The following is a 15,355-nucleotide window of genomic DNA, read 5'->3' on the forward strand; positions in this document are numbered from 1 at the left end:
ATAATTTTCTGTCTGAGATGCAGATACCAGAGGAACACTTTCTTATTTCCAAGTTAAAATTATTTAATATTTCTCATTTAAAGCCTTCACATGTATTTTTATAAGTTTTGGCAAAAGGGGGCTATAGAAGCTTCAAATTCCTGTAACACAAAACAGTACCTGTCAGAGATGACTCTGTAGACATCATTAGGAAGGTGCGTTTTTTAGAAAGTCAAGTCACATGAGCACTTTTTTCTAGAGTGGAAAGAGATCAACAGAGGGATACCAGCTCCTGAATTTGAAACATCAGTTTTCTTCAAAAGAACCCTGAGAGCAGAGAAGCGTCCCTGGTTATGTTTCCACTTCAGGGTTAGATTATCCATTTTAATTTGGTATTCAAAGAAGTAGAACAAAAAAAATTTAAAACCTTATATATGTTGAGACTAGTATTTATGGTATGAGATACTAATTGAGATCATTTCCTGCCTGCAAGTCATCAGTAGGTACAGGAAGTATAAGTGAGATATTCAGAACCGGGAGTGCTCCTGAGCATGGCTGCCCAAGAGTGAAAGGGGACAAATTTTATATCAAGGGATGTGAACACAGGAGGAGGGAGTGGGCAATATGAGGAGTGTAGTGTTTATAGGGAAAGATGCTTCCTCAATTCTCTCCCAGAAGGAAGACAAGGAAGTTTTAAAGTCACTCAAGTTTACGAGATTTGCTAGAGGGAGAGACTGACACTTTGTTCCTCAGCTGGATGTCTCAGTGGTGTCTCATATATTATCTCCCTTATCTCCAAACATCCTGTACATGAGTACTTAAAACACAAGTACAGAAGTTGTTTTATCAGTAAGATAACTGAGCACAGAAAGATCAGGAGACTTGTCTAAAGTTTCCCAGTAAATGGCTCAATACAGAATAAGAATAGCTATTCTGGCCACCAGTTAAGTATTTCCTTAACTTCACTGCAGATTCTGCACAGAGAGCTAGCCTGCAAGCGCACACTGGCTTCTCCCTCTTAATCTGCAGCTGGTGTAGAGAAAACGGAACTCCAGTATACAGTCAGTGCTGTCCAATCAAACTTTCTGAAATGATGGCTATGTTCCAATGAAGCACCTGAAATATGGTTAATGCAACTGAATTCTAAACTTTATTTAATTGTAATAAAGTTTAAATAACCAGATGTGGCCAGTGGCTACTATATTGGCTGGTGCAGCTGCAAAACATAGTTTCTCCAGCTATGGTTTGTGACCCACTAGTTCATCATGACATCAATTTAGGAGGTTCTGAATAACAGTGAAAAAAAAAAGAAAACAAAAAAATGTGTTTCTCTGTACTTACACTACCCATATGCTCTTTCATGTTGTCTACTTTTCCATTACAGCCCTTAACATATTAATCATAGTTGTATAAAATTCCCTGTCTGATAATTCCAACATCTGTGTCACACCTGTCTGGTCTGATGTGCGTTTTATCTCTCTGGACTGTTTTCCTTTGCTTTCTGGCATGTCTTGTAATTTCTTGTTGAAAAGTAGATATGTTGTTTGGGGTGAAAAGTGAAAGTGAAAGTCACTCAGTCGTGTCCATCTCCTTGTGACCCCACAGACTATAGCCCACCAGGCTTCTCTGTCCACGGGATCCGCCAGGCAAGAATACTGGAGTGGGTTGCCATTTCCTTCTCCAGGGGATCTTCCTGACCCAGGGATTGAATCTGGGTCTACCATATTGCAGGCAGATTTTTCACTGACTGAACCACCAGGGTTATTTGTTTGGGGCATAAGAAGTAAAGTAGGTAAGGGTGTAGTGAGAGTAATCTCTCTAGGAGTCGGACTGTATCTGCTGTTCGCTGTAGCTGGTGGTGCCAAAGTCTTCGACTTCCTCTCTTGTTCTTGTCTTCTCTCTTGATCTTGTGCTGCCCTAAGTACTGCTCCTCGGAAAGACACTGCACCTTGCATACTTTCAATTGTAACCCACTGTCATTACACTGCTGCGGTAATCGTCAAGTTGGCCGGAGGGGAGCACTTTCATCTTGTGATTCTCAGTCTTCTAGTGGGCCTGTGTCTTTTGCTGTGACCTCCACTAGCATTTCTGCCATGGCATAGCTTTCTTTTCCCCTCCTCAAATGAGACAGAAAGGCTAGGGGGACTCCCTTCCTCAGGCAGGATGAGACTCTGGTAAAGTGTTTCCCCCTGAAAAGTAGACCTTCGTTATGGAGAACACACGGAGAGTATTTCCCCTCGATTATGCTTCCTCTGACCCAGCAGAATCTTCCAGATCTTTCTTAGATCTTCACTGTATGAATCTGATGGGATTCCTGAAGATAAATTCCACAAAATTATAGGTGCCTCATAAGACAACTCAGTGGTAAAGAATCCATTCACCTGTCAATGCAGGAGACTCAGGAGACTCAGGTTTGATCCCTGGGTTGGGAAGATCCCCTGAAGAAGGAGATGGCAACTCACTCCAGTATTTTTGCCTTGAAAATCCCATGGACAGAGGAGCCTGGTGGGCTACGGTCCATGGGGTCACAAAGAGGCGGACACGACTGAGCACACAGCACACATGAGATGGCAGCCTCCAGGAGTTTCTAACTTGCGCGCTAGTTCACACTTAGCCTTCAGCAGTTCATGAGAATTACCGTTTAGGTGTTCGTACCAGTTTATGGCTCCAGAGACTTCTGCTCCAGGTAAGCAGATCTTAGATGTCACTCTAGATTTACCTTTCTCTCTACATTTTGTAATTGTTGTTTGCCCTCCAACTTCAGTTCTCCAACGAGTTCAAGAAAAGTCACTGATTTTCAGTTCATTCAGTTTTTTCTTGTTGTAAGAATGGGAGTGGCAACTTTCAAGCTCTTTACGTGTCATGGCTGAAACCATTAGTCTAAGTATTGCTTTTAAAACCTTTGTTTTCATTATGTCTTCATGCATACATACTGCATCATAACGTAAAATGTAGTTCTTGCTAGGGTTCAAAAATTTTTAAGAAACAGTACCACGAGGCAGAGAAAGTAAGACTCTGGGGCCATTTCTGCTGAGCCACACATCCATAGTCCCACACTTATTCATGGAACTATTCTATATATTGTTACATAACAGGCAACATTTTGTGAGAAAACCTATCATTAATTTAGAGGATACACTGGTTGAAAAAAAGAGTTGGAGAAGTTTAATTAGAATAACTGGTAAATAATAGTTTATTTATTTTTACTATAAATTAGCTGTTCAATCCCATAGATAATATTATAGTCTCAAATATCTTGGAAAATATGGAATAACAGTTTTCTATTTTTCTGAAAAATATCTGAAATTTGACATTTTATTCTTTCCACTGCTCTTAGCTACTAAGGTAAACTGAACATAAAATCGTAATGTGAATAATTTTATTTGACATTTTGATTTGGTATTTGGGAAGTATTATCTCAGTACTTTTTAATTTGCAATACTGATTTTTCTGTATGATTTTAGTCTAGCTAGATTTAGCTTAACTTCTAAACTAATTAGACATTGCTGTTCATTAAATCATTTTAAAAATGTGACATAAGCAAATAACAGGCTTTGGAAGAAAAGCAAAAGAAACAGAATTCTTTCTCATTTCACTTCTGCATGTCCTTGTCCATGACAGGAAGCAGGGTCTAAAATGTTTATAAATGGTTCGCGTGGAGTCTTCCCTTTCTATAATCCAACTCTGATCGAAGCTGTGTGAGGCTATCCACAGAAGGGACACATACTTTACACAACAGAACAGAAAAGATTTGTAAAAGCTCTGTAAATGGATTTCACTAGAAGAAAACAAAAAAGCTCTGGATGCATTTGACGTACTCTAATTTTTTAATACATTTCCAAATTCATAATAAGATTGAATATCTTTGTACTTTAAAATACTTAAATTCACATTTATAAAGTTATATTCTCTGATTGTAAAAGGACATCATAAGTTAAAAACCAGCAAGCCCTACATTTATATCAAAACATTCAGAAATTAATATATTAGATTTTGATTTTAGTACAATTATAAAGTCTGTATATTTCACCTGAAATTTTAAATCTGATATGATTTATCATGTTGAAGCACACTTGGATAATAAATGGTTAGCTTCATAATTTAAAAAAGGAAAAGAGAGGAGATTGTATATAGATATGGTACCAAGATGATAAAATAGTGAAAAAGAACTATACTTTACAAATATGCAAAAATATACACAGGGGCATGGCAGAAACAAAAAACAAAAAACAAACAAAAAAAAGAAGAAGAAGAAAATTACAAATGAAAATCCAAATGTTTGCTCATCCTGTTACAATAAAGTGAACGATTTTAATTCCCTAATTTAATAGCTAACATGTAAAGTGCTCTTCGCTGACACAGTTGAAAGTACATGATATTATTGCCTGTCATTTCACCACATGGTACATAGGCTAATTTCTCATAATTTACACATTCGTGCTTTTGCAAACTCAGATTAATAATAACAGCCTTGGACATGTGAAAGCTAAGCACAGGAAACACCTGCAGAACAATATTAGTTTCTGTAGAGAAGTGAAACCATTTACCAGAAATTTATTGAAAGAAACTCAGAATGATGTTTTATATTTATTAAAGCATAAAAAAATTTCTTACCTAAAGCTTTCATACTCCAGACACTTTTATTCCAGAGGGCTGGCTGTGTTCTAATGCATTTACTATTTGATGTAAATTCAACCTCCACAGCATCACTGGTTACTTCATCTCTCAAAATAATAAATATTTCACCAGGATTCTATACAATGAAAAATATAACTCAATTAGGCATTTGAAAAGTTTTCATTAACCAATCAAATACACTTATTAGTGATAAAGGTCCAACATGGTAATTAGTGTAAAGAACTTGCCTGCCAGGCAGGAGACCCGGGTTTGATCTCTTGGTGGGACAGATCCCTTGAAGGAGGAAATTCCCAGTATTCTTGCCTGGGAAACCCTATAGACAGAGGAGCACGATGGGCTACTGTCCATGGGGTTGCAAATGTAGGACACAACTTAGGGACTAACTAAGCCACCACCACCATCGTGTCCACAGTTTCAGCCTTATTCATAAACGAAATATGTAAAGTTGAGTCTCACAAGATTTTAAGTTTATCAACTTATGTCTATTGAATACTTATTTTTCCCCAGCACTGTATTTTGCAAATGAATAGACTGAGTTCATAGCTGCTCCCTTTTCCTTTCACCTCATCCCTGTGTGAGAGGTTCTATGTGAAGGTGATGAGCATTTTTTCACAGACCTGCAGGGAATGTAATTCAATTGCTAAACAAATTCTTCTTTTTCCCCCAATCCCTTTCCTTCACCTTTCTAGGACTTGGTGTATTTATCTATAAATAAGAGGACTGAACATGTTTCACTTGAAGACCTCTTATACTTTAAATATGATTAATTGGTTTAGATGTCTAATACAGTTGACCCTTGAACAACACAACTCTTAGGAGCACCTACTGGCCCTCGTACAGTAGAAAATCCATATAAGATTGATAGTATGCCCTCTGCAACAGTAGTATCCTGATTCAACCAACTGCAGATCATGTTGTACTGGGGTATTTGCTACTGACAAAAATCCATGTATAAATGGACCCAAGCAATTCAAAACCCCTATTGTTCAAGGGTCAAGTGTATTGTTAATCTTACCAATAAGAGATTCTTCCATTACTCTTTATGATGAATACAAGTGAAGGCTGTTGGGTTGACTAGAGGTTATAAATCTAAAAGTTTCAAGATTTTATTAAGATGGAAAACCTGCTGCTGCTGCTGCTGCTGCTGCTAAGTCGTTTCAGTCGAGTCCAACTCTGTGTGATCCCATAGACAGCAGCCCACCAGACTCCACCATCCCTGGGATTCTCCAGGCAAGAACATTGGAGTGGGTTGTGATTTCCTTCTCCAATGCATGAAAGTGAAAAGTGAAAGGGAAGTCGCTCAGTCATGTCCAACTCTTAGCGACCCCATGGACCGCAGCCTACCAGGCTCCTCCATCCATGGGATTTTCCAGGCAAGGGTACTGGAATGGGGTGCCATTGCCTTCTCTGGTGGAAAAGCTAGGGAAGTCCAAATCTATGTATATAATATTCAAATTGCCAACATCTGTTGGATCATAGAAAAAGCAATAGAATTCTAGAAAAAAATATAAATATACTTCTACTTCATTGTCTGTATTAAAAACATTGACTGTGTGGATCACAACAAACTGGGGGGAATTCTTAAAGTGATGGGAATACCAGACTACCTTCCCCGCTTCCAGAGAAACCTGTATGCAGGTCAAGAAGAAACAGTTAGAACTGGACATGGAATGATTGGTTCAAAATTGGGAAAGGAGTATATCAAGGCTGTATATTGTTACCCTGCTGATTTATTTTATATGTAGTAGACATCATGTGAAATGCTGGACTGGATGAAACATAAGCTGGAATCAAGATTTCCACGAGAAATATCAACAATCTCAGATATGCAGATGCTACCACCCTAATGGCAGAAAGCAAAGAAGAACTAAAGATTCTCTTGATGAAAATAAAAGAGGAGAGTAAAATATCTGGCTTAAAATTCAGTATTCAAAAAACTAAGATCATAGCATCCAGTCCCATCACTTCATGGCAGATAGAAGGGGAAGAAATGGAAACTGTGACAGATATTATTTTCTTGGGCTCCAAAATCACTGTAGAGAGTGACTGCACCCATGAAATTAAAAGATGCTTGCTCCTTGGAAGAAAAGCTATGACAAACCTAGACAGGGTATTAAAAAGCAGAGCCATCACTTTGCTGACAAAGGTCCATATATAGTCAAAGCTATGGTTTTCCCAATAGTCATGTATGGATGTGAGAGTTGGACCATAAAGAAAGTTGAGCGCTGAAGAATTGATGTTTATGAACTGTGGTGCTGGATAAGACTCTTGAGAGTCCCTTGGACAGCAAGGAGATCAAACCAGTCAATCTTAAAGGAAACCAACCCTGAACATTCATTGGAAGGATTGATGCTGAAGTTGAAGTGCCAATACTTTGGCCACCTGATGGGAAGAGCTGACTCATTGGAAAACACCCTGATAAGGGAAAGATTGAGGACAGGAAGAGAAGGGGATAACAGAGGATGAGATTGTTGGATGGCATCACAGACTCAATGGATATGAGTTTGAGCAGACTCCAGGAGACAGTGAAGGACAGAGAAGACTGGTGTGATGCAGTCCAGGGGGCTGCAAAGAGCTGGATGTGACTTAGTGACTGAACAACAACTACAAAGATATAAGGGGTTATTAAAAAAACCTTTTTGAAAAAAAAAAACCCTGAAAGAAAACTAAGGATAAGAAGATTGGATTTAAAACAGAGAAAAGAAAGGGATAAACATCTTTTGAGCATCTGTTTTATACTGGATTTTCCAGATGAAACAGTGGTAAAGAATCCACCTGCCAATTCAGGAGATATAAGAGATACACTGGAATCAGGATTGCCAGGAGAAATATCAATAACCTCAGATATGCAGATGACACTACCCTTACGGCAGAAAGTGAAGAGGAACTAAAAAGCCTCTTGATGAAAGTGAAAGAGGAGAGTGAAAAAGTTGGCTTAAAGCTCAACATTCAGAAAACTAAGATCATGGCATCTGGTCTCATCACTTCATGGGAAACAGATGGGGAAACAGTGGAAATAGTGTCAGACTTTATTTTTTGGGGGCTCCAAAATCACTGCAGATGGTGATTGCAGCCATGAAATTAAAAGACACTTACTCCTTGGAAGGAAAGTTATGACCAACCTAGACAGCATATTAAAAAGCAGAGACATTACTCTGCCAACAAAGGTCTGTCTAGTCAAGGCTGTGGTTTTTCCAGTGGTCATGTATGGATGTGAGAGTTGGACTGTGAAGAAAGCTGAGCACCAAAAAATTGATGCTTTTGAACTGTGGTGTTGGAGAAGACTCTTGAGAGTCCCTTGGACTGCAAGGAGATATAACCAGTCCATCCTCAAGGAGATCAGTCCTGGTGTTCATTGGAAGGACTGATGCTGAAGCTGAAACTCCAGTACTTTGGCCACCTCATGTGAAGAGTTGACTCGTTGGAAAAGACCCTGATGCTGGGAAAGATTGAGGGCAGTCAGACAAGGGGACGACAGAGAATGAGATGGCATCATCGACTCGATGGACATGAGTCTGAGTAAACTCCGGGAGTTGGTGATGGACAGGGAGACCTGGCGTGCTGCGATTCATGGGGTCGCAAAGAGTCGGACACGACTGAGCGACTGAACTGAACTGAACTGAACTGAAGAGACATGGGTTCAGTCCCTGGATCAGGAAGATTCCCCTGAGGAGAAAACGACACCCCACTCCAGTATTCTTGCCTGGCAAATTCTAGGGACAGAGGAGCCTGGTGGGCTACAGTCCATGAAATCACAAAGAGTTAGACATGACAGAGTGACTGAGTATGCATTCATGTATTTCATACTAGCTAATCACTTTTTATATAAAACCATTTCCTTTAATTCTAACCAAAACACACACACACACACACCTCAAAAACCAATATGGGAGGCTATTATATTTCTCTTTTAAGCAGAAAGTAATGAATACAAAGATTTACCTTCTGAAAATCAATCAGAATTATCTAAATTCAAACTCTGTACTATTGTTTACATGACGCTGTTTCAACCGTCAAAATAACTAAAATGAAATATATTTTATGATTATCTCAGATATCACCTTTCAAAGGCTTTCTTCAAAGTCAAACTGAATTTCAGTCTTTCACAAAGTAAACAGGAATCCCATTTATATGCTCTTACAAAACTGTGTTTACCCAAAAGTCATTAATTTCAAAGCTTTCTTATTTAAATATTATTTCCCTAAGCATAAATCACCCACCAATAAAACTTACATTTTTAATGCTCTGTACCATGGGGTTTTTACAAATATGTTGATGTTAAAAAAAATCATTTCAGTTGACACACATCCACCTCTGGCATTTTTCCAGCAGAGTCTAGCGCTCCCAAGTATTTGTCCACAGAAAATTCTGAACTAAATTTCTCTATATCAATTAAATTGCACTTTGAGGAAAGATCCCTGCCACCTACTGCTCTGGCTTCACACATCCGACCTATGGGAAATGCTTCTGTTTCTCGCCTATGCCTCCTCATGCACTACTTCATCTGAGTCTGAGGTCAGTAACTGGAGCTCCTTCCAGTCCGCACTCCTGCCATCTCCTCTTTGGAGACCACACTTCCAAGGCAGTTCCTTAGTCCCTCACGTGCTCACATCTGTCTCCTTACTTTGCAGCTTTAATGACTTCCCATTTTCACTCTGGCTCAAATCCAGCTTCAAAGTTCTTTGGAGTTTTCTTCTATGAGTACATCCCTTCCTGTAAAACTCCGACCTCTCGCCTTCCAAACAGTAAACCCGAGCATCCTCTCCTGGTGTTTATTCAGCCAGCAACTCTTTTTCATTCATGAGTGCTCACATGCCATGCAGTGCTAAGTTGCTGTAGTCATGTCCGACTCTTTGTGACTCTATGGACTGTAGCCTGCCAGGCTCCTCTGTCCATGCAGTTCTCCAGCAAGAATACTGGAGTGGGCTTCTATTTCCTCCTCCAGGGGATCTTCCCAACCCAAAGATCGAACCCATGTCTCTTAAGTCTCCTCCTGCATTGGCAGGCGGATACTTTACCAATGGTGCCAGGCGGGAAGCCGGGTCCTTCCATGGGCTGCTTCTTATGCACCAGATTCTCTGCTAACTTTCAACCATCTCCACAGAAGAGGTCTAAACAAAAGATAAGCACACTGACCACCCCCAAGGAGGCGCTGACACCTCATTTGTAACTGGAACAAGCTCCAAGGGCATGTAATCTCCGAAGATGCACAGAACCTGCACTTGTTTTAATGTTCTGCTATCACACTTTGAAATGCTTAATAATTAGACCTGGAGTCTCTACCTTTTCATTTTACACTGGGCCCTGCTAATTAGGAAGCCGCTCCTATTTGCACATAATGTTGGCATGCTCTTGAGTTCCTACTCTGCCTCCATCTCCTCATACTTATCCTCTTCACCAAGGTCCAATTCAGGTTTTGTGTACAACTTTCAAAGGGATCATAAAACATTTCACACCTGTATGCCTCATTTGACCCTTTCTAAGTCATGCCCTCTGGTCTTAATAAGTTTTTAATCCCTGTGTTGAGGCTTCCCAGACAGATTTTAAACACCCTGAAGGTGTTTTTATTTTTTATATCATTTTGGCATCTTGTAAGAATTAGGTACCTAAGAGGTACTCTGGGGAACTCCCAGGTGGTTCCAGGTTAAGACTTCACCTTCCAATGCAGGCGGTGTGGGTTGGGGAGTTAGGATCTCACATGACTCGCAGCCAAAACACAAAAACATAAAATACAAGCAATACTGTAACAACTTTAACAAAGACTTTAAAAATGGCCCAAATCAAAAAGAATCTTTAAAAAAATTGAAAAGAGGCAATTTATATGTATTTCTAAATTGAGATGGAGTAAGCCTATAAAAAGATAACTTTTTTTTTTTTTTTTACATTGAGTAAGCACTATTCCTTATCCTCATCAGGACTCACGGAGTCATCTGCTTCTTGCATCTCCATGCTCAAAGGGGGCTGCTTAGGAGGAAGGGCCTGCACTCGTCCAGCCCTGTTCTTAATTATTGTGAAACTGAAAAGTATGACGGTGTTAGTTGCTCAGACGTGTCTAACTTTTTGCAACCCTAGGGACAGCAGTTCACCAGGGTCCTCTGTCCATGGAATTCTCCAGGCAAGAATACCGGAGTGGGTTGCCATTCCCTTCTCCAGGGGATCTTTCAGACCCAGGGACTGAACCTGAGGCTCCTGCACTGCAGGCAGATTCTTAATTCTCTGAGCCATTGGGGAAGCCTTAATTATTATGGACATCTTAATTAAAGCTACAATTATATGGACATATTTAATGCAATGGAGGAAATATTAGGACACTCAAATGGTAATAAATTCAGTTTTATCAAAACATGCTATTTTGCTCTCAATCTAACTTCTTTGTTTATCCCTTTTCTGGCTCTGAGCATTCAAATTGAGAAAGAGTTATAATAATAATCACTACCAAACTCTCTAGATTTGCGACATTGTAAACAAACCTTGAGACCTCACCTAAAGGGCTGGAACTTTGTTTGCAGTACAACACATAGGTAGTGGAGATTCTAGATTATCAGGCTGGGTGCCCTTCTAGACTTTAATGAATCATTAAGCACAGGTTAACAGAGGATTTTGATCCTCGTGGATCATATCAGTTTACTTTGATTTGTGCACCCAGACCAATGGCTCTTTTCATATACTCATAATTAATAGGAACTAGCTTTATAAGCACAGTTGCACAGGCATGGGCCTTATCAAGCCAGCACTGTGCAAGTCGCTGAAGCTGGCCCTGACCCAACCTGTAACAGAAGAGCAAGGATTAGGTTATGGCAGTGGTTCCAAATTTGGCTGCTAATTCTCACCTTGGAGGACACCTGGGAAGCTTTAAAACTCCCAATGTCCAGGCCAAAACTCAGACTATTTACATCTGAATCTCTAACAGTAGGATTCAGACATTTTTACTTTGTGAAACCTCCCCTAGTCATCCCTATATGCTGCTTAGTTTGAGAAACACTTGGTTAAAGGGAAAAAACACCTTTTTTTTTTTGAAAAAACACCTTTTTGTCATTGTAAAACCTTACTACTGAAGGGGTAATGCTTCGCAACATAGACATTTTAGGCAGTGACACACACAATAGTCTTTTGCTGCTTTTATTGTTATGTTTCAATTAAATCATAGAACCTGACTTTAAGTTAAGGTTGGTTATCAAGATCTAATGCATGATTTGATGTCAAAAATAAGTGGGCAGTGCTGTTAGTTTCTGTGTATTGTTTTAAACTGTATTCAGTGCCAAAGAGTGAACAGGAGGGACCTAATCTCAGAGGCTTTTGTAGCTTCTCCATGGGCCCTGCTAAGAGTCACACTCCATATATTCTCTAGATTCACTGGTTATACAATCTGTGATCTGAACAGATTTGGGTTTGGAGACTCATATTACGGTTGCAGACACAGACATATACATCAGTGAAGGTCAAATAAAATGAAGGTCTTTATCAGGGGATGTGCCACATTCTAGGACTCAGAAAAACAAGTCAATGAAAATAATATAGCTATAATTGCTGATAAAGCCCATTAAGAGGTTTTTTTGTGGTGATACTGTAACTTTAAGAATTAAATTTGCTCAAAAATCAACAAGTAACCAGCCTTATCCAAATAGTAGCCATGGAAGAATAACACAAACATAAAGAAATTTCAGTTAACTATATGAAAGGAAGTAAGAGGTTTGGGGTGGAGGAGAGCTGAGATTGCAGCAGATTCTACCAAAAGGAAGGGAAAATGCCATATTGAAGTCCTGCCTACACAGTTAAGACAAGATAAAAATAAGCTCCTCTTAGCTGCTCTTTAGGATGGAAGAAGCAATAGAGAGGCCATTACTGACACATGATTGAGGCTCCAGGAGAGGCAGGAGGCATTTAGAGCAAACCACAGTATTTCTGAAAGGGCCATTGAGGAAAACACTCAAAGGATCCCTCTTAAAGCTTCAGGTCAAATCCATTAAAAAATTATCCAGTGACTGGATCACTGCTTAGAGATGATGCTTCTCTAACAAGAAGGGCTTCCCAGGTAGTGCGAGTGGTAAAGAACCCTCCTGCCAGTGCAGGAGAGGTAAGAGAAGTGGGTTTGATCCACGGGCTGGGAAGATCGCCTTCCCACTCCAGTATTCTTGTGGCAACCCACCCCAGTATTCTTGCCTGGAGAATTCCATGAACAGAGGAGCCTGGAGGGCTACATTCCATGGGGTGGCAGAGAGTCAGACACAACTAAAGCAACCTAGCATAGCATAGCACAGCTCTAACAAGTGATCACAGAACAACTGCCCGGAGGGCAGACAAGCCGCTGAAGAAGAGCTCTGCCTCTCTGATGCCATCCCTAGGGTGATTTGAAGTGACCTATTACTGAGAGGCATGAATGTATTTTCTGTCCTCTGGTGCAGGATTCAACCTTGACACTACTGACATTTGGGGACCAGAGAAGTCACTGCTGTGGGGACCACCCTATGCACTATGGCATTTTTAGTAGCATCCCTGGCTTCTACCCAGCAGATGCCAGGAGCAACCCCCGGTTATGACAAACCTGTCTGTAGACTTTGCCAAATATCCCCTTGGGAGAGACAGCCAAATCACTCCCAAATGAGAATCATTGTTCTGAGAGAATTTTCCTGAGAAATTAATGATATTAGGACTTTGGGGTAAACACACAGCAAAGGAAACACACAAAAGAAGGCAGCAAATAACAGACCAGGTTCAGTTCTGGTTTAGATGTTATTTCAATGAGAGAATGCCTCCCAAGTGGATAATTCATCAGAAACAAAACTGGGTAAGATTACTTTGAAAAATGGACTTGTTTGGAAGACTTAGAACTCACTGATTTCATATCTTTCATGGTACATTACCCCATACAAGACAAAATCAAGAGGAATATGCTAAAAAGCAAGTATCTTGGCCCATAAAAAACAACAAAAAGCTTAACAAACACTAAAACAGAACAAAGATTGCTAATCCTAGAAAACGGAAAAGAAGAGGACGAATTAAGCAGGTTTAAACTGTTAAGATCCATTTAGGTGTTTCTTAAAAAGAGAATAACTTACATAAATAGAACACTGGAGGCACATCTTCACTAGTGCACACACACACACACAAAACCTGTCAAAAGAAAAAAGTGTTTTTCTGCTGTTTTTAAAGTGGCACAAATTTCAAGTTCCAGGAAAGGAACAATGCTGGGAAAGATGACTAGGCAGAAGGAATCAAAAGGGCCAGGCTCCTAGGGTCAAAAGCAGCAGCAGGCTCACCTGCAGCCTCAGTTACACCAATAAAATGCCACTTCTCCAGAGCAGAGGAGGGCACAGGGAGAGTATTTTGCTAGCAGCAGGTCTACAAACTCAAGACATTTTGCAGCAAGAGACAGCAGCAGAGACTTAAACTAATTCCCTGTTCATCAGACAGAATGAGGATGACACCAGTAGACTGAATCAGTCAACTCAACAATGGCATGCCAGAAACTTTATAAAGTGTAAGGGGAAATTCATAGAATTTGAAGATACTGGGAGCAGAAGAGGCACATCTCAAATATGACCTGGTGACTGGCAATGACAGTCTTGTAAATTTCTAGATTTTGTATAATGGCAGAGAAGTCTCAAATATCATTTCTGGAGAGAGGAAGCTATACATTTAAGTGGATTCCATTTACCCAGTAACTTGAAGACTTCTCAGAAATGAGTAAGCTCAAAGGCTGTGCTTTCAGACAGCTGGTATAGACTGAATTCTATCCTGGGCTTCCCAGGTGCTGCTAGTGGTAAAAGAACCCACCTCCCAATGCAGAAGTCATAAGAGATGCAGGTTCCTGGTAAATCTGAAACATGATTTTCACTCATCTTGCTTGTGGTGCATGAAAACTGGGACATGAATTTAGACTGTACTAAGATCTAGGTTCTAAGAATACAAGATTATGTCTTGGGTGACTATTTTTGGTCCATGGATCAGCCTGCTTCAAGTTTTTAGTGTGTACATGCTAAGTCATTTCAGTCATGTACAACTTTTTGCGACCCTATGGACTGTAGCACTCCAAGCTTCTCTATCCACGGTATTCTCCAGGCAAAAATACTGGAGTGGGTTGTTGTACACTCCTCCAGGGGATCTTTCTGACCCAGAGGTTGAACACGTGTCTCTTATATCTCCTGAATTGCCACTTGGGAAGCTGGCTGGTGCTAAAATAGTCTTATATGATCTTTCAACTCTTAGGATTGTTTAATAAGTGGGGCTCCCAAGAAAGATTTGGAAATGAAATAATTTAATTCAGATCCTTCAGAGATTCCGATAGAATTATATCCATGTCAATAAATAAAAGACAGTCCACAATTCCACTATGGAAAGAACCCTGGTGCTCCCCAGAATACCTAAGTGTGTGATTTCTGCCTGGAGGGCAGTGGGATTTAACTTTTGGATTTTGATGTTTCTGCAATTTAATAATGGAAAGGTTTTATATTGTTCAAATTTTACTGTTGCGGATATTTTTAAAAGCAGCTAGTTAGACTCATTGCATAATTCTTGGTGAGCAATTTTTAGTTCCAGAGGGTTTTTTTTTTTTTATTTGACTTTACCTACTTGAGAATAGTCCTCATTTCCCTTTTATAGTCTCTTCCACTAATTTCTGTCTCTTCCACTATTTCTCACTCAAGAGGAGCCGCTGGTTCTGATTGTTTGGCCTGGTCTTCCTTCCTCAAGTAGGCTGTAATATTTCTTTGCCTGATTCCTCTGTCTCGGTTCCCTCCAA

General features: G+C 39.9%; 1 protein-coding gene across 2 annotated transcripts in view; it reads right to left on the minus strand.

Annotated features, from left to right (window-relative positions):
- BANK1 (B cell scaffold protein with ankyrin repeats 1) overlaps window positions 1-15,355 on the minus strand; it is a 306,464-nt gene that overhangs the window by 207,324 nt on the left and 83,785 nt on the right. For both annotated transcript variants that reach the window (XM_065907388.1, XM_065907387.1), the window contains exon 4: window positions 4,594-4,732. In XM_065907388.1, the coding sequence (XP_065763460.1) occupies window positions 4,594-4,732 (139 nt within the window). The remainder of the gene's footprint in view (window positions 1-4,593; window positions 4,733-15,355) is intronic.

This window comes from Muntiacus reevesi, chromosome 16 (assembly GCF_963930625.1).
Source record: "Muntiacus reevesi chromosome 16, mMunRee1.1, whole genome shotgun sequence".
Taxonomy (NCBI): Eukaryota; Metazoa; Chordata; class Mammalia; order Artiodactyla; family Cervidae; genus Muntiacus; species Muntiacus reevesi.